At 33.2% G+C, this 20007-nt stretch overlaps 1 protein-coding gene across 1 annotated transcript; it reads right to left on the minus strand.

Moving 5' to 3' along the window:
• Positions 1-1226: 1226 nt before the first annotated feature.
• On the minus strand, positions 1227-4071 carry LOC149530742 (AAA-ATPase At2g46620-like). Its single transcript, XM_089809448.1, has one exon. The coding sequence runs from the start codon at positions 3205-3207 to the stop codon at positions 1564-1566; it is 1644 nt and encodes a 547-aa protein (XP_089665574.1). The 5' UTR covers positions 3208-4071; the 3' UTR covers positions 1227-1563.
• Between the last annotated feature and the right edge of the window lie 15936 nt (positions 4072-20007).

Consider the following 20007-nt stretch of genomic DNA (forward strand, 5'->3'; position numbering starts at 1 on the left):
ACAGGGTGAAAATTTTCTCCACCCACTTCCTAAAATTTTGCTGCCACATCATTAATCTATAGTTTACTAAGTTTCAGCCAGTAATTCAATAGGTTAGTGATTAAATGTAAATTTAGCATCCTTTGTTGCTAAAAAATAATCATTATGCCACCAACTTCCTAAACCTTGTGCTTACAAAAGCTCCTGAAAATTCTCAGCACCACCTGCAGAGATATTTTAGAAAGCTCCCCTGCATGGAAACGCACCCTAGAGTTCCCAATAAAAACATGCAAGGCATTCCTAGCAGTCATCAGAAATATAACTGCTTTAGGATAACTTTCAAAAATACCCATATGAACCCAAATAGAAATCTCTAGACTAATACATGCTTTCAATCAGCAAACCTCACCTATACACTTCAACAATAGTGTCATTAAGAAAATGCCACGAAATGTCAGATCTCCTTTCTCCAGTCTAGACATTCAATGAGAATGTAACAAATTTAACTTAATTTGCTCAAGAATATCAAGCCACAGGTTGTTCTGAAAGACCACTGATTGTAGATATTTTGCTATAGTTAACTCCTAAATTTTTCATAAGAAAATTTAAAATGGAATGTAACTTGTTTTAGCAATGCCACTAGAAAATTTTCAACATCTTAGTCATCTAGCTCATTTTCCTCTGGCATATAAGCTTGAAAATATTTTCATAGAAGCCACCATGCTCAAAAAGATGGCGAGCACTCAGACACACAGATTTACCAATCGCCTAACACACAATCCTTTGCAAGGATCAGACAAGAGCACAATTCATAGAGTAAATAATCCTCCACACTCCTAAAAGCAGGGTGATCCCTTTATCTTGTAACAGGCAGGAGAGCCTTCGATTGTCCAACTGACAAGGTCTTGCCACACTGGACATCATAACTTACAACTTTTATTTAAGAAAAAGGCTTCACATCTCCAGTTTATTACCTTGGTGAAAATTTACTGGGATTTTTTACAAAAGGAGTATAATAGCACGGTTAAGCAGAACAAATCTCAATATTAAACCATTGACTTATCATACACACAGGGAAATCCAAGAAGACACGTAAACTCTAGATCTCTAATGTTTCAAAAATTGCTGTCATAAATTTCTTTAACAACCCTTTGACAGAAGAAAATTACAAGAAGTAATCTAACTAGTATTTTGATGAGACATCACGGCAATTAACAGAACCTGGGATGAAAGTAAAAATCAAAGAATACCTCAAAACTCTATTTTTATTATATATGCAAATGCCCAAGGAAGCAATAACAAAGAATATTTGGAATGGTAGAGATGCCTAGAGGCCTCAGACATAATCCAATTTATTGGGAAAGCCTTGAGAAACGAAACTGCAAAATTGGAATTCAATCCAGTCAAAATCCTTCAAAGAATGTGCCATCCAGCATCCCTTCAATCTTTTCTTCTCTAACACCATTTTTTTTCCAATGAAACCTTAATCTTGAAGCTTGAATTTACATGTAAGCCACTTTGGTAACAATACATTCTATTGAAGAAATGTACAAACTCAATGGTAATATAGCCTGAAATGCAACCTCACTGCTCTTTAATGACGGGACTCATGTCACCACTCATGTTTCGACTTTTACTCCTCTTGAATAAATGATGCAATTTCTTCAAGTCCACAAAAGAGTGGTTTGGGCTATATAATGTCCTGTCTTCCTGTGATTGTTCAAACCTGCCCTTTGTCACTAATTCATCAGATGGTGTGGCCTTGCCTCCCTTCCTGGGAAGTATTTCATGCATAGGTCTTCTATCAGTTTCCCGCTGGTACCCATTTTCTACAGGCCTCTCTGGACTAGCGGATTGCAAAGCATTGATCAGGACCTTCAGTGCCCGGCTTGGAGAATTTTTATTCACCAAGAGAATTTCTCCAACCTCAGCCGGTGTGATAGAAACCCCAGCCTGAAATGCCTCCTCAACATTGGGAAACAACTTATGATCTTTCACACCCAGGTAGTTATTGGCCAATATTTTGAATGAAGGAAATGAACAATGTGGAAAATAAATATGCATGTCCATTCTACCTGGCCTCAGAAGGGCTGGATCCAACTTATCTTTATTATTTGTTGTAAAAACTATAATTCTTTCCTCACCGCAGCATGACCAGAGTCCATCCATAAAATTCAGCATCCCGGACAAGGTCACCTTGTTTTCCTGATCACTGTCATCGTCCTTGTCCTTCTTCTTCTGCCTTTCATCATCATCACCCCCATCCTTCTTCAACAAATCCACGGAAGAATCAATATCCTCAATTACAAGGATAGACTTATTTCTCGTCTGCATCAAAAGCATTCTCAACTCTGAATTATCATTCACCTTGGTTAATTCGAAGTCATAGATGTCATAACGCAAGAAATTAGCCATGGCCGCAATCATACTGGATTTTCCTGTCCCGGGAGGCCCATACAACAAATACCCTCTTTTCCAGGCCTTCCCTAACCTGTGATAATATTGCTTTCCCCTAACAAAGGCATCAAGGTCCAACTTGATCTTGTTCTTGAGCTCAAGATCAAAGGCAATGGTTTCAAAAGTAGCCGGGTGCCTAAAAGGCACACTCGTCCACTTATCTCTGTTTTTCTCACCATTGGTATACAACTTCAGCTCCTTCTTCCTCTGTTCAATGTCGTCTGCAACTGCCTGAACATGCTCAAGGTAAGGCTTAAGGACTCCCATCTTGTCTCTCCTGTGAATTTTCAATATAAAACTCTTAACCGAATCAAGCCCCTCGTTCTTCACTATATCCTCCTGAGTCCACCATACTCTGGCCCCCAAAAAGCTATCCTCAACACTCCCACCAGGCTCCAAAGCCACAGATATATCATTAGAGTTCTTGCCGGTATACAAATTAGCATATTGGGTATCCACGGTACCTCCTAAGGTACCCACATATATCTTAACCTTATTATACAATCCATTCTCATGAACTCTATCAGAGCCATAATACTGAGGAACCCTGAAAAACTTATAATATTTCCACCTCCCCTGCACTAATTCCCACAACTTTGTCACAGCAGCAAAAAGTGGGGCAGTGATCAAATTAATGAAAAGCGCTATGACCCCCAGTATGGACCAGAAATGGGTCATGGAATCCATGGCAACCATGCTGTGAAAAAAGGCAATCCAATTCTGCAACAAATTTCCTATCACTTCCACAAAACCGGAGGCAGGTACTATCATATATAACAAGCACAATCCAAATATTCAGACGGAACCAACAGAAAATCTCAAAGATTCTGACGGTGGGTGTTGTCCTTTACTGGTTCTACCAACATTGAATGGAATTTATAAAAAATTGGAACAGGAAACCCATCTCATTCCAACCGGGCATCATCTAATTTTAGATAAGGGTCATCTAAATTTGTATCCTACCTACAATATCTAAAACAATAAAAGACCAATTAAGATTGAACAACAGGAACTGAAGAATTTGAATTGTACACGCTTTGCAGACAAAATCGGGCGTGCCGGGCTGTGAAAAATTGAATGCTAGTTATCCTCCAGGCATGAATTACTTTCTGAAGAATTAAGCGTAGGCTATATCTTGGCCTCCCTCCGCCTGCTCTTCCTAGTCAAACATCGCCGCCTTTGGCCTGCAAATAACGCGTATTCAGCAAATTAGATTACAAACCCAAATTACCATCGCCAAGGTTAATTAAATAGGGCGGGGCTTCCAAAAATGGGCCGTGTGATGACGTCAATTCTGACGGCGCCGCTTCAGGCGGGGAATTAGGGGAGTTGGGCGAAATTTCTGCGGGAATTCCCTATTGTTAGACACGGTATACCGTGTTTTGAGCGATAGAGGTTTGAAATACAGGTGGAGGAGAGGCACAAGAAACTTTCTTCTGAAAATGAGAGCTTTGATTTATTAGTTTTTATGTGGGCTGCAGCAGAGGCCGTTGAAGATGAAGAGAACAAGCCTTCCCCGATTGGACTCTGACAAATTGGCTCTCATATCCAGGTGTATTCCAAAGGGGCATCCATGGCCGGTTTTAGGTACATTTGGGTTGTTTTTTCCGCGCTGTTTCCCAGACTACGGTGGCCCCAATGTTGCTTTTCTGTCACCGCCGTCCAATTACCACATTTTTTATCCTAGGCGTGAGATTGCAATTGAGAGTTATGCAATCCAAACAAAAATGGGAAGTTCTACTGTCGCCCTTGAAAAGGCTTAAATTTGATGTCTGCATGCTTGTATTTGTGCTTTTTAATTAAATAGAAACTAAATTTTTGGAAATTTTGAGATTGATAAAAACTGTAAAATATTATATATGGAGTTTGCATGTTTATTTTGAATATGGATTTATAAAAAATATATATGAGATAAGGAAAATTATAGTTGTGTTTAAAAACTTTATGACAATTAAAATGGATAAAAGTTATTTGTAGTTAAACTTGTGTTTGAAACTTTTATGATAATTAATATTAAATTTTTTTTATTTTTTTTAATAAGTTAAAATCATTATAGTATTTAAGTGAAGCTTGTATTTTAAATAATTTTGAATATGATTTTTTTTTGAAGTTAAGATTGTGTTTGGAATATCCTATATTAGTTTCTAACTATGTGGAGAGTTGGTTAGATTTAGAGAATTGCTTTCTTGTCCGTGGATTATGAGTTTTTTTGGCATTTTAATTTTTTAGTATTTTTTGTGAAGATTGTTTTTTTTAAGAATTTGTGTGTGTGTGATGGCGACTTTTGTATAATTGAAATATTGAGATAAAATATATAGAAGATAATGTATATAAAGTTTGTATGGTAATTTAAATATAAGATTATAAAAATATTAAAAATTAAAAAAATTTAGATAAGAGCCTACAATGCATTGGTAAATTGTGAGTTTCTTATCAGTCGTGGGTTCAAATTTACTTGAGATTAACACATAGTAATAATAATGAGTAATAATAATAATAAAGTTAATATAGCAATAATAGATCGAACTGGAATATAAACATTATTAGATTATTTTCTATATATCAAATGATTAAAAAAATATAATTATGTAAAATAGAATAAATTCAAAGTTAAAATTATTTATAATGATAAAAAGTATATAATAAGTGATGGTACTTTTACAATAGAAATACATATTTTAGTTATTATATAAGCATTATGAATTTTATTGCTTAATTTAAAAAATAAAATATTATTAAAAGTTATAAATCTATATGGAAAATTTATTTATAAATAGATAGATTGAAAAACAAATTAATCTATTTAAGTTGACATTTCATTTGTCAAAGAAATTCTAAATCTTTTCATAAAATAAGTGAAAAATATTTTTCGAAATATCTTTTGTTAAAAAATGGCAACTTCACTTTTAGTTTAAAAAAATCATTAGGAATATATTTTTTAAAATATTAATTTAATGGGTTCAAATATTTGTTATTAATAACTAGTTAAGTTTAGAATAGAAGATAATGTATGCATGGCAATTTTGAAAATGAAATTATATCTTTTAAAGTTAACTAAGATTAAGTTATGTTAAGAATATTATGTGTAGGTTTATAATAATGTGTCTCTTGATTTAGAAAAGGGATTCTTATTTATGGTGTTTTTATGAAATTTTATTCTTTTGACAAGATATGTGTGTGTGTGGAACTTCAAAAAATGAGCAATATTAAATAGAATATATTTTTGAATAATTAGAATTTTATTATTTATCACTAAATTTCAAAAGGTTAGATTGAAGATTCTTTCCATCCATTTATAGATTTATTTATTTTAAATAATAGCATGCAAACAAGACTAGCTAACATTTATCAGGCAAAAGCCTACAACGCAACGATAACTTGCAAGTCTCTCATGTCTATCTTGGGTTCGAATCTACCTTTGCTTAACATATTATAATAATTAATTCCAACAAATAATAATAATTAATCTAAGCTTCAACCTTTTACCTATCAAAAAAAAGACTAGCTAACATTTAATATAATTTTTTTTATATAATTTTTTTTTTTTTATCAATTAGATTTTAATTAATTTAGATGTTGACATTGAAAGTTTCTTTGATCAATTTATATATTTATATTTGCACACTTTAGCATGGCAAACAAGACTAGAATTTCAAATCAACCATGTAGTCATTGAATAATATGTAATCTTTACTCTAAGAAAAATGTTTAGATGTGAACTTTGTTTCTTTAAGACTATTTCAATAGTCAAAAGTCAATTTTATAAAGTTTGAGTGTTGTAATCTAGTCTTCTAACAAGGTTGGTTTTATGTGGAAATAAAGAAAAATAATACATTGCTACAACGAATATATATATGGTTAATAAATTTATATTCCATGATCACTTTTTTTTTTATCTTTGAAATTTAATTTAACATGCAATCTACAAATTCTCAAGTTGTAGGACTTCTTAAAATGAATGTGTATATTTTAGGATCCCTACAAATCAATTTTGTAAACTTTTGGAAAGAAAATTATTTTTATCATCACTTTACAACTCATTGAATCACAAGCTTTTGATAATATCTCACCTCAATGTTTTCAACACCAATTACTCAAGATGTTTATGGAATCTATATGAAGACTTGAAAAGGTTCTTAAATTTTGTATGACCATGGCCATCAAGAAATTTCTGATAACCCCCTCTAAGGGACCATAACCTTAGGCTCTAATGCTCTTAGGAAAGTCTAATATTCAATTTAGCAAAATTGGAGAAACCAAATGTGTGATTATCAGAATATTTTTTCTAAAAGGTTTTAAAATAATGTGTTTAATGTCTCTCTCCAATATCAAGTGCTTTGTGATTTTTTTGACTGAAATCATATAAGAAAAAATAAACAAATCTAATAAAATTTAGGAAAGAAGTTGTGATAAGAAATTCTCACATAAAGTAAGCTATGTTAAAGATTTACCTTAAGAAACTCTTTTAGGAAAAGCCAAAAGAAAACACAATATAATTTTTTATATCAACAAGTAAAAGCTTACAATATAAAAAGGTTATCTTCATTCATATATTAAGTTGACAACATGCACCCTTTGTTAACCTATTTCTTCACTTGTTTGAACCCCATAACGTTGTTCTAGCCTATTTACTAACATAATAACGAAGTATTTGTATTTAAAAGCACAATTATTTCTTAAAAAACCATGAGCCAAAAACCATGTATAATACCCACCTATGCAAACCTAAGAAACCCACTTAGAGTATACAAATGATAGTACCAATTCCAATATCCCTTCTAAATATTATATGTCCTTAAAATGTACATCTAAACTTGTGAAACCAAACATTTTGGTCACCTATGCATTCAATACCACCATACACGATTTAGCATATCAATTGAAAATAGACAATCAAATATATCATTGTAACTATTATATCAGATATAACTATTATATCAAATATATCATTGTAACTATTAAATCAGATATGCTCTTTATATTGAACCCTCATACCATACATGTTCTTAAAATATAATTAATAGCACATACACTTTTGCTATGTCGATTTTTTTTAAAATTTAATGCATCATAGATGCACATACAAAATTATGGCAAGATCAATATTTCAAGAGAAACTTCTTACATCAATTGAAAGTAGATAATTAAAGATGCTATTTTTATCTCTTCTATAATGAGCTTGTAAGCCTCTAATGTAATTTCGTGATATAAACACTATTAATTAATTAATTAATAATACACCATCGATGCTCTTACAAAGGTGGTAAGATCAATATTTCAAGTGAATTTTTTTATTTTTTTTAAGTAATTAACTATATGAGAAATTAATTGTTTATACTTATAGATTTCTCCATGAATTTATGGTTATTGCTTCTAGATTGTGTGTAATTGTATTCATCAATGTTTTGGATCACACTTTGTGATTCAAGAATGAAAGAGAATACAAAGAGAAAGAATGGTAGTCTAATTACAAACTTCCAAAATAAAAAAGAATAGAAAGAAGAGGGAGGTAACAAAAAGAATCAAGTAAACAAAAGAAAGCATTAACTAAAAATAATGAAATAAATGTTAGAGTAATAAGGTATTTTCTTATTAATTAAATAATTTTGATTTAATTATTATGTCACACATTATCTCTAGCTTACTTAAGTTAAACTATAGAAATATAATTTAACCAATAGGCTATATGTGGGAACTTTGTTCTAGTAAAATTACTATTTTTTTGTTGAAAAATTGTTATCCTTTGGTCGGAAAACTATTAGCCTTTATCGTTAATTATTTTCCAACCAATTTTATCTCACTTCAACTTTAACTTTTATTTTTTTCCTATTTATTTAATTTAATTAGCTATTATAAACATGCTTAACTCTTAGGCAAGAGCCTACAACACAACGGTAACTTGTGACCCTCTTATGTGGGAGGTCTTGAGTTTGAATTCGCTTAACACATAAATAAATAATTACAATAAATAACAATAATTAATCTAGGCTTTGGTCGTTTACTGATAATTAAAAAACACTCTTAACTCTCTTTTTTTATAATTTATTAACTTATTTAGCTCCAAAGTTGCCTATAATGCACACAAAATTGAAGCAAAAGTCTTATGATGTGGATAATGCCATGAGAATACTTGAAGTTGTGATTTGAATGTGAGAGCAAGAATGCAACATGCAAAGAAGTAGAGACTCAAAAAAAAAACTCAAAGATTTAGATTTTCAAAATTTTAGCATTCCAGCATTCAAGGACCCAAAATGAGAGAAAGAGTGTTCATTTTATAATTTTCACTCAAAGTGAGGGCATTGGATTTGTCACCCATAGATGTGCGATGTGGCAAGAGATTCATATGACGCATATGATAGAATATGCCAATTTTGAGATTCTATGACACATGCAAGTCAAATTTGGAAGAGAATCTATGACGCGTCATAAGATTCCTCAACCCACTTAAAGCCAAGAATCTATGATGAATAAGCCCAATAGGGACATGCGTAAGAGGTAATAATAATTCCTATGACGCATATGACAGAATATGCCAAAAGTAAGATTCTATGACACACGAGAGTCAAATTTGGAAGAGAATCTATGACGCGTCATAAGATTCCTCAACCCACTTTAAAGCTAAGAATCTATGATGAATAAGCCAAATAGGGACATGCGTAAGAGATAAGAATATTTGATTATGACAAATCTCAGCCAAGTGTCAAAGGAGAATCCATGAGGTGTCACATCCAAGTGTCATGATGATGAAATATTTTATGGAATATTTGAATTAAAAATCCTTTTATTCCACAAAATAAGAATTAGTAGAAAATGGAATTAATGATGGAAAATAGAACTTAGGAAATTGTAAATTTCCATGGTTTGCAGATAATGAATTAAAATTAATTAATTGAGGATGATAATCAGGAAGAATAATTAGTGAGAATAATAGAATTAAATTATGGGTTATTTAATCCTATAGAGAAAATTAGTAGATGATTGGCCAACTTGATTAAATGAATGCGACCATATCCTTTGATGAAAATGTGACGATGATGGATATCGAATAAGATGATGAAAAGGTAGACCAAAGCCATGGTCAAGTTAATTGATAGATTGAAATTGATAACATGCCAAGGACACATGACATGAATAAATTGATATGTAACATTTAACCGACATTGTAAATGCTACAGGATTGAAATTGATTGATAAGGTTCGATCATAATAACACTGATGGACATTGTCAATATTATTAAAATGGTTGATGATGCCATGATCTGACATTGAAAGCCTCAACAATGTCAAAGATTGAATGACATGAATGATATTTTGACCTAACACTGAGAGCTATGACAGTACTAAGGTCAGACTGATGAGATTGATAAGTTGATAGGTTTCCAAGGCACTGAAAACCACAACAATGCCTAGGAACGGATAAATGATGATTGATTTGGTATGTTTGATATGTTTTGGGTTGATTAGGACCGATTTCGAGTGATTCCGAGTTGATTTGAGGTGATTTCGAGTTGATTTGATATGATTTCAAGTTGATATGAAATTGATGTGAAAGGGGATACAAATGACAAAATATGGTCAATCTAGCCAAAAGATCAAAGTTAGTAGAATGAGAAAATGGGACAAATTAGTATGAAGAAGTGATGAAATCGTAGATGTGAACCATTTTTGAGCATCTACAGTTACTATCTTCACAAATAGTAATGGGCTGGAGGGTGAAGTTGGTCAACACGAGTCTTGGTGGTAATGTTTTTACCAGCCAACACTAGGGTATTACCAATAGATGCCTAAGTATTATCCATCAAGTTTTCACTTTTTTCTTTTTTCCCTCCCTCGTTATCTCTCTTGGAGTTAGAGAAATTTTCCTCCTCCAGCTCCCTTTCCTTGCTCTCAGAACTCTCCTCTTCCTCCTCTTCCACCCTATATCTTTTGGACTTTTGCTTATACCTAGCCTGAGACTTAGCAAGCCTTCCTGATCTTCTCCTACCCTTACCCCCTCCCTCCTCTTCCAACTCCTCAATTTCCATCTCCACAGGTTTTTCAACCATAATTTTTTTACAACCCTTTTTTTCCATAGCCAACTTTTATTTTTTTCTTTTTCTTATCCTTTGCATTGGGGGAGGGGCATGGGGTGTAGATTTTGGTACCTGTGCTAGTACTTAGGGGGGAATTTTGGTGTTGCGTTGGTTATCAACCACTATAACCCTTGGGGGACAAAGGGGAAGGTGGAACTGATAGAGCCTAAAGATTAGGCCTTGGTGGATAATGGTAAACTTTAGACCCTTACTCCTTTTTTCCCTAACATCATTAACCATATCCTCTAGAGAATGTAAGAGAAAAAATAGAATAGAAATGAAATCCCTTTTTCTAAAATGATTGAGCAGTGGAAAGTGATAGTAGTAGTAAACCCCAAACCTACCTTCAAGCATAAGGTATTTCATAATCACTAGGCAGATGTCATCCCACGGAGCCAAAAGCTTGTCCCTTCTGAATCCTCCCTTATACCACACTACTTCTTCATTCTCCTCAAATAACTGATCATACTAGCGTCGTCCACAATTTTTGTGATCTTCTGCCATTTTCCCCCCCTCACGGATAGCCTTGTAGCCATTGCAATTACTTCCTCATTAACTTGGAATGTAATGCCATTTATTGTGACCTTGCACTCATTCCACCCATTCACAAATTAGAGTGCACAATTTTTGTCATATTCTGCCATCACCTGTATAGAGGGAAGAAATCCCCCTTCCTTTAATAGAAACTAAGTTGCCATCCTATCTTTAAAATTTTCAATCTTCGATGGTTCTAATATATTCAAATCTCCACCCATCTCCTCCTCACTGATTTTCGACCCTCCCACCTCAATAATTCACATTTGAATTTCCTTATCATCGGGGTTCTTGTAAATATTAATCACCAATATCACAGGAATTCTACGAATAACACCAACAAGGGTTTTAATCGTCTCCCAAACTAGTTTTTAGGATGCTTCAAAATTCCAATCAAAATCATGATGGGATTTGCACGTACTTAACATTATTATTCTCACATCCATGAAAGTACTAACAACCTTGGTACTGAAAGTTTTCGTACTTTTGAAGAGGAAGTAATTCAAATTTCACCTTGTGTTACCATAATGGCGAAATAAATAGCACCTCAAATATCTGCCATTTATTATCTAATCAATATGGTGTTTTCTTATGAGCCTCCCCTTAAAATTTCTATTAAATTTAGCACATTTCATCTTTCTAGGTATAATGTTGCCAAAATTGGCACTGACCTTTATTTGCCAAATCATGCTTAACTTTTACTCCCCTCCTTTTCCTTGCCAATCAAGGCCTTCATTTCCTCCTTTAGACTTTCTAAGTTTCTCCAACATGCCAATTTCCTTAATTCAAATTCCATGGTAGCAGCAGCATCTGCCACCATATTTCCTTCTCTATAAATATGCTACAATTGGACTTTCTCCATCCCATCAATAGTATGTCTTATGTCCATGATAACATTTAGGATATTCTAGCCTATTTAGTAACTCCCTTCACCAAATCAATGATTAATTTGGAGTCCCCTTCTATGGTTATTTCCTTTATCTGCATTTCCCTTATCAATTGCAAGCCCCATAGCAAAGTCATTGCTTCAATCAAATTATTACTTCCTCCTCCAACATTCCTAGAATAGACTAGCAAAACATCTCCATTTCTATCTCTCAGCACTCCACCCGTTGCTCCTATACCCCCTTTTGCAGCACCATCAAAATTTAGCTTAAGTTGTGTTAAGGTTGGCAATTACCATCTTGTTTTCTATCTCCTTAAGACCTTGTAGTTATCAAAATGATTGAAACCCTCCTAGATACCCCATCTCTCTACTATTTGTGTTTCTTTTCCACTTGGTTCTTCCTTTGGTAGCTTGCATTTAGTGATCATTATATTTTCCTTCAGCAATTTATGCATAATTCCATGACAACCTCCTCTAGTTTTTCCCCCTCCTGAAAGATTCTATTGTTTCTTTCTTTCTAGATGTGCCAGCAAATATAAGGTGGAACACTTTTCCACAGAAGTATTAGTTTAGGGTGATAGAAGGCATAGTCCCAGTTTTTCGTGAACTAACTTTAAGTTATCCTTCAACACCCAACATAATCCCAATTTCTCCCAAACAAACTCCCATATCTTTAAAGTATATGGACATTTTAGAAATAGGTAGGAGATATTCTCCTCTTCTTCTTTGCAAAGATAACAACTGTTTGGTACAATAAAACCCCTTTTTTCAAATTGTCCAATGTTAGAATTTTTCCATGTTGAACAACCCACCAAAAAAAAAAAAATTGGGAAGGAGATTACTTATTCAAACTTCATGCCAAATTAGGGGGTACAAATCTTTACTCCATAGATGTTTGTAAGCCAAATTGACTATAAAGTTTCCACTAGGAATTAAGTCCCATACCACTTTATCCTCTTGAATTAGAATTGGAATTCTTTGTTCTTCCATCAATTCTTCCAGTTCTTTAAGAAGTTGAATAGCTCCTAAGAGTACGTATCATTTTTCAATTTCTTCCACCTTCTTCCTTGGTCAATATAATCCACCACTCATTGTCCTATCACCTCCTTCAATTTCTCTATTAGTCTTCTAAATTTGTTGTAAACTAGTGGTTTCTCTCACATCCATCTATCTTCCCAGAACCTGATTTTATGCCCATTTTCCAAGATCCATCTTACCCTTTCCCTTAGCAATTCCTTTCTCCTAATAATATTCATCCAAAGTTTGGAAACTCCTGGGAGATCATTATTAAACAAATTATGGGAGAATAGGGAGTTTGAGAGATATTTAACTTTCATGATATTGCTCCAATCAGTATTTTCTTCTCCCAATCTCCATCCAACTTTCACAAGGAGAGCCTTATTTAGGTCTCAAAGCCTTCTAACTCCCAATCGCCCCTTTTCCTTTGGTTTACAAACCTCCTCCCAGTTGACTAGGTTTAATTTGTTCTTATCTTCCATTCTTGACCATAGAAAGTTCCTCTATATTTTCTCTATTTTGTCATCCATCTTTTGATTAATCTTAAAAAGGGATAAAAAATAAATTGGAATACCCTGGAGGGCTACAGAGAGTAACTATAGTTTACCAGCATTACTTAAAATCTTCCCTTTCCATCTTGCTAGCTTCCTTTGGGTTCTTTCAACAATAGTGTTCCAAAATTCATTGGTCACCTCCCTAGTGGTTAATAGTAGTCCAAGATATGTGTCTAGAAGGTTGGCTGATTGACAACCTAATATGTTCCTTATCCTCCTTTGCATAATAGCCTCAATATTAATAAAATAAAGCTCACTCTTAGAGTAATTTATTTTCTGCCCTGAGATTTCTTCATAATTTCTAGGTATGCTTTTCCAAGCCTCAACTTCCATAATAGAGGATTCACCAAACAGAAATGTGTCATCCACAAATTGTTGTAACACTTCAATATCAATAGTAGTTGTAGGTTTTATTCCTTTCACACATCCTATACTAACCAATTTAGAAAATGATCTCCCCAACACCTCTGCCACCATAATAAAAAGATAAGGAGATAGTGGATCATCCTATCTTAGTCCTCTTTCCACAATAAAATTACCCCAAGGAGAGCCATTTAAAAGGATAGCATACTGAACCGTCCCTACCATCATCTTAATAAGGTTTATGACTCTTTCATTAAACCCCACTCTTCCAAGCACATCATAAAGGAAGTCCCACTTTACCTTATCATATGCCTTAGATATATCCAGCTTGAAATCCATACTAGGTTTTTTATTATTTTCCATAGAATGTATGATTTCATAAGTAAGTATTGCTACATCAAGGATTTGTCTACTTGGCACAAACCCCTTCTATGGTGTTCCTATAGTACTTTCTAGGAAAGGCTTAATTCTACTCACTAACACTTTTGTAAATATCTTATACACTGTGTTATAGAGACTTATAGGTCTAAAATCCAATAGACTCACAAGTGTTGGGGTCTTGGAGACCAAGGCAATAAAGGTTTTATTTATCCTTTTTAGCATCTTCCTTGTTTTGAAGAAATCTTTGGTAGCCCATATCAATTCACTTTTAACGACCTCCAAAAAATGCTAGAAAAATGTACAGGGAAGCCATCAAGTCCTAGGACCTTATAGGCTTTCATGGAAAACACAACCCTTTTCACTTCCTCTTCCGTGATGTTACCTAAAATGCAGTTATTTTCCACATCACTAAGCACCTGCGGGATTGTATTTATCAAACTTCTTCTGATAACCTAATTTCCTATATAATTATCCTTTTTATAAGCCTTGCAAAAATATTCTACTGCATGTCTTCCCATCTCCTCTTGATCCTTATATTCTCTTCCCCCTTCTCCTTCCAACCTGTTAATCATGTTTCTTCTTTTATGATTGGAAGCTAACCTATGGAAGAAAGTAGTGTTCCTGTCTTCTTTAGTTAACTATTGAACCCTCGATCTTTTCATCCAATAATTTTCCTCCTATAATCCAAGCCTCAGCTTCCATAATAGAGGATTCACCAAATAGAAATGTGTCAGCCACAAATTGTTGTAACACCTCAGTATTAGTGGTAGTTGCAGGTTTTATTCCTTTCACACATCCTATACTAACCAATTTAGAAAATGATCTCCCCAACACCTCTACCACCATAATAAAAAGACAAGGAGATAGCAGATCACCTTGTCTTAGTCCTCTTTTTGCGATAAAATTACCCCAAGGAGAGCCATTTAAAAGGACAACATACTGAACCGTCCCTACCATTATCTTAATAAGGTTTATGACTCTTTCATTAAACCCCACTCTTTCAAGCACATCATAAAGGAAGTCCTGCTTTACTTTATCATATGCCTTAGATATATCTAGCTTGAAAGCCATACTAGGTTTTTTATTCTTTTCCATAGAATGTATGATTTCATGAGCAGCTATTGTTGTGTCTAGGATTTGTCTACCCAGCACAAACCCCTTATGTGGTGTTCCTATAATACTTTCCGGGAAAGGACTAATTCTACTCACTAACACTTTTGCAAATATCTTATACATTGTTTTATAGAGGCTTATAGGTCTAAAATTTAGCAGACTCATGAGTGTCAGGGTCTTGGGGACCAAGGCAATAAAGATTTTATTTATCCTTTTTAGCATCTTCCCTATTTTGAAGAAATCTCTAGCAACCCATATCAGTTCACTTTTAACGACCTGCCAAAAATGGTGGAAAAATACAAGGGGGAAGCCATCAAGTCCTAGGGCCTTATAGGCTTTCATGGAAAACACAGTCCTTTTCACTTCCTCTTTCGTGATGTTACGCAATTATTTTCCACATCACCAAAAACCTGCGAGATTGTATTTATCAAACTTCTTCTGATAACCTGATTTCCTATATTATTATCCTTTTTATAGGCCTTGCAGAAATATTCTACCGCATGTCTTCCCATCTCCTCTTGATCCTAATATTCTCTTCCCCCTTCTCCTTCCAACTTGTTAATCGTGTTTCTTCTTTTATGATTGGAAGCTAACCTATGGAAGAAAGTAGTGTTCTTGTCTCCCTCAATTAACCATTGAACCCTCGATCTTTGCTTCCAATAAATTGTGATATTGTTATCAAGGTTTGACTATGTAGTTTTTGAGTTAAACTCATTGACTCATGTTGAATGAGTAGTGATTTAGAATAATCCATCTCTCATGATAATAAATAGAACACTTAGTAGTCATTGGATCTAGGTGATGCTCACAGAGGTGAAGCATTGAGACTTCCCTTAGTTTAACTTTTAGTTTTTATAATTATTTCAGTTTATATTTTTTGCTCCACTTTATATGGATTATTTTTTTCATATCTTTTTCTTTTAGTTTTTTGTAATAGATTTTTATAGAAATATTTTTTAGATGATAATTTATTAATATATAATAAATAAAATAAATAAATATTATTTATTTTATTTATTACAAAATTAAGTTTTATTTTACTTAAATTAAACACCTATCGGCTCATCGTTGCAAGCACAAAAGCTTGTGATTGCTAGTAATTAATTTTTTATCAATTATTATCATACAACCTAGGTTAGTTACTTTTTAAGGTTTTGATCTCCTTCATAAGGATTGTTCTCTCTTTGTAGCATTCATTCATTCAATACAATTGCAATTTATCTTTTGTACATCGAGAATGACTCATCTTCTATAGATGTTTGAATTCAAGCCTCCATAGTTTTGCTTCTCTCTTTTTGTGACATGTGTTTGCATGTAGTCATTCTTGGAAGTTGTGGGTTGAGCTTTCATCAATTTCAACAATAAAGAAACATTAACTTTGACAAATCCAAAAAATAGCTAAAAATAACATAATACAAAAACCACAATCTTGAAAGAAACAAAAACATAAAAATCAAAATATGTAAATAAAAATAGTGGTATCAAAAAATATTAAACTATAAAATTAAACACAGTTGTGAACAAATAAAAATATTACTAGTAGTTGTAAACTTGTGGGCTTGCAACGATGAGCAATAGGTGTTTTGGTAATATTTTTTAAAACTATAATTTAATGTGCATAAATTAACTTAAAATTAATTTAATTTGAATAAAATAAAATTTATTTCTTAATAAACTAAATAAATATTATTTCTTTAATTAATTTATCAATATACTAATAACCTATCATCTTAAAAAATATATATAATTTTAAAAAAATTGGCAAACATAAGCAAACATGCGAAAGATTCTAAGAGGGCAATCATCTACCAAAATAAACATAGACACCCTAGGCATGGTCATCATCAAATCTCTGCGAAATTTTGGGATACTCCTCATGCAAATTACGTAGTGGAAACGAGAAATAAATTCTCCATACTAGCTTATTTTGACAAACATATTGATCCAAGCCACAATAAACTCAATTTTGCAGAATGAGGAGATGCTTGGAAATTCTTTGACTCTAGGTTTTCTTCATACAAATTGCACTATCCATAGTTCATATTCATTTGGTAACTCTCAACCATATTCATATTTTACTATAGAAAGTTTGAATCATCAAATTAGGGTTTTTAGCATGACTAAATATGCTTCTTCGAAACCCTGCAAAGTTTTACCCCCTCCACTAGAATTAGCTAGGGTTTGATTACAATCTCCATGCCATGATAATACCATAATTTTGGATGTGCCCATCATTGCATCCCCTAAACCCTACATCCCCCCCTATCAGAGATCTATAAAGAGAGCTAACAAGAGTAATGCAAAAACTAAAAGAAATTTAGATCATAATGCAAATCCAGCTATTAAAGATAATTCCATCTTGATTCAAAATGAAGAATGTGAAGACACATGGTTAGAATGCCAAAACCTCATAATCTTCGTAGTTTGGACTGGTTCCAGTAAGGAAATGTTTTTTCTTTCCAACTGGCTTGAAGAAAACTGTCAGGGTCAAGTAAGTATATCCCTCTTCGTTGATAATGTCCTACATTTGAATTGTTTAGATAAGGCTGTTAAAAATGAATTTGTTAATGTTTCAAAGTGTATCTTTAATGGTCATATTGTCAAATTTTTTCAATGGTGTCCTAACTTTAAATTAGTAGATGTAGATGTTAAGTGCCCAATTCGATTTAATATTCAGTCCTTCCCATCTCAATTAAATCAGATTGAGATCCTTAAATTGATTGGGTTAGCTTTTAGAGAGTTCATAGGGATAGATGCTTCATTTCAGTATGATAACAATGTGAAATTATTAATCAAAACTAAACTCAATCAATTGTTACATTTTCACAAAAATGTAATAACAAATAAAGCAAGTTATGATTTAAATCTTCGCTCATTCGAAGGAGAAATCTCAGAAATCATAAAAATTGAGGATAACAATGGTTTGGGATTCAAAAATTTACCTCTTACCTCAAATTTCTGGAGTACATTCCCTACGATTCACAATTTGAGAAAGAGGATGGGTATTAGACTTTCAAATCTGGACTCCTCTTTACAATCCAAAAGGAAAGATGGGTCCCAGGTGGATATGCAGTATTTTGAATTAAGGAACCAAGGAGAGTATAAGGACAATCCATCATCTAATGTAAAGTTGAAATCTATTATCATTCACAATGAATCTTCAAAATTAATTCAAAAGAATGAGGTGTCAAAGAAGTATAAATCTAAGAAGAATAAGAAAACCTCCAAGAAAAATTTGAAATAGAGGATTAATCTAGATGAAGAGAAGGAGATGATAAATAACGAGATAATGACACATATGTATCAAAAATAGGCAACAAGCATTGGAGAGGGAGCTAAAATCTTTAACCCATCAAATATGGATCAAGAAGGATTCAAGGATTCAAGCAGGAAAGGTTTATGTAATATATTAAGCACTACAAGAGAGGAAGTTACAGTTATAGAAGAACCAACAAAAGCACAAATTAGGGTAACAAGAGGTTCAAAGAAAGATGATATAGTTGAAGTAGAAAATTCCTTACTTTTTGCTACATAGATAGATAGAGTTGGTGATAACAATACATCCAAGATGGAAAGGAAAATGGTGCAGCAATAGATACAAGGTATTGAGATTGAAGCATCGACTCCCAACAAAAAAGGAATCAGCTTCTCTTCAAAATTTTGGCAGACTCCAATTGACTACACAAGTTCTCCATTTACTCCAGAGGTTAACCAGTCAGATATGATTGATAAAGGTAAAAGGGAAGACGGATCCATTACAATAGAAGTCCATAACTTCTTAAACAAAGATTTGGATATAATTTCAAAAGTGGAAATTTTTAATCCAGGAGACAAGGACCTAGATCAACTAGTTGAGGAATTAGTTCAAGTTTTCAGCTTCGATAATATAAATAATAGTACAGAATCCTAGAAGGAGAATTTAATTCATAGAATCCTCAAGTTAGGAGGCAAAGATTATACATCTAAAGATCTCAGAAGGGATTTATTAAAGATTGAGATGGAGGATAATATATTGAGAAAAATTGAAAAATATGGCAACATAGCAGAGATAGATTAGGAAATTAACAAAACTGAAAAATGCAACATGATAGATCTAAGATTACAGATGTGGTACAACCTAGAATAGTTAGTCAAATCATTAGTGAAATAAAAAATGAAGAATTAAATAAACAAGGGGACTTCAAGACATCTCATGTGCATAGTCTAGTTAACAATCCACAGGATCTTGGGATATATATGAATCAAGAAGGTTTGAGTTCTCCAAAATATGGCAGATCAAAGGGCAAAAGAGGTAGGAAATCTCTAAAGGAACTAAGAAAGGCAGATGGACATTGCAGAGAACACAAAAAATTGATGACTTGCAAAATATTGGGAAGGATAAGTGCCTTCCTAGGGCATTATGAGGATCATCACATGGAATGCTAGGGGTCTAAATGCCCCTAGCAAAAAAAGGCTCATTAAACAAAATCTTAAAACTTTTAATTCAGGAAACAAAATTGAATAAGATAGAAGGTTTAAAACTTAATAAGATGTTAGGTTTTTGGGAGTTGGTGTTTCTAAAGTCTGCAAGTGCATCAGGAGGTTTAGGTTTAATTTGGAACCCTAGGAGGGTAGATATTCATTGCTTATAATTTAGTAACAATTGGATGTG

This window comes from Cupressus sempervirens, chromosome 11, assembly GCF_028749045.1.
Source record: "Cupressus sempervirens isolate cs-2001-9-10 chromosome 11, ASM2874904v1, whole genome shotgun sequence".
NCBI classification, from domain to species: domain Eukaryota; kingdom Viridiplantae; phylum Streptophyta; class Pinopsida; order Cupressales; family Cupressaceae; genus Cupressus; species Cupressus sempervirens.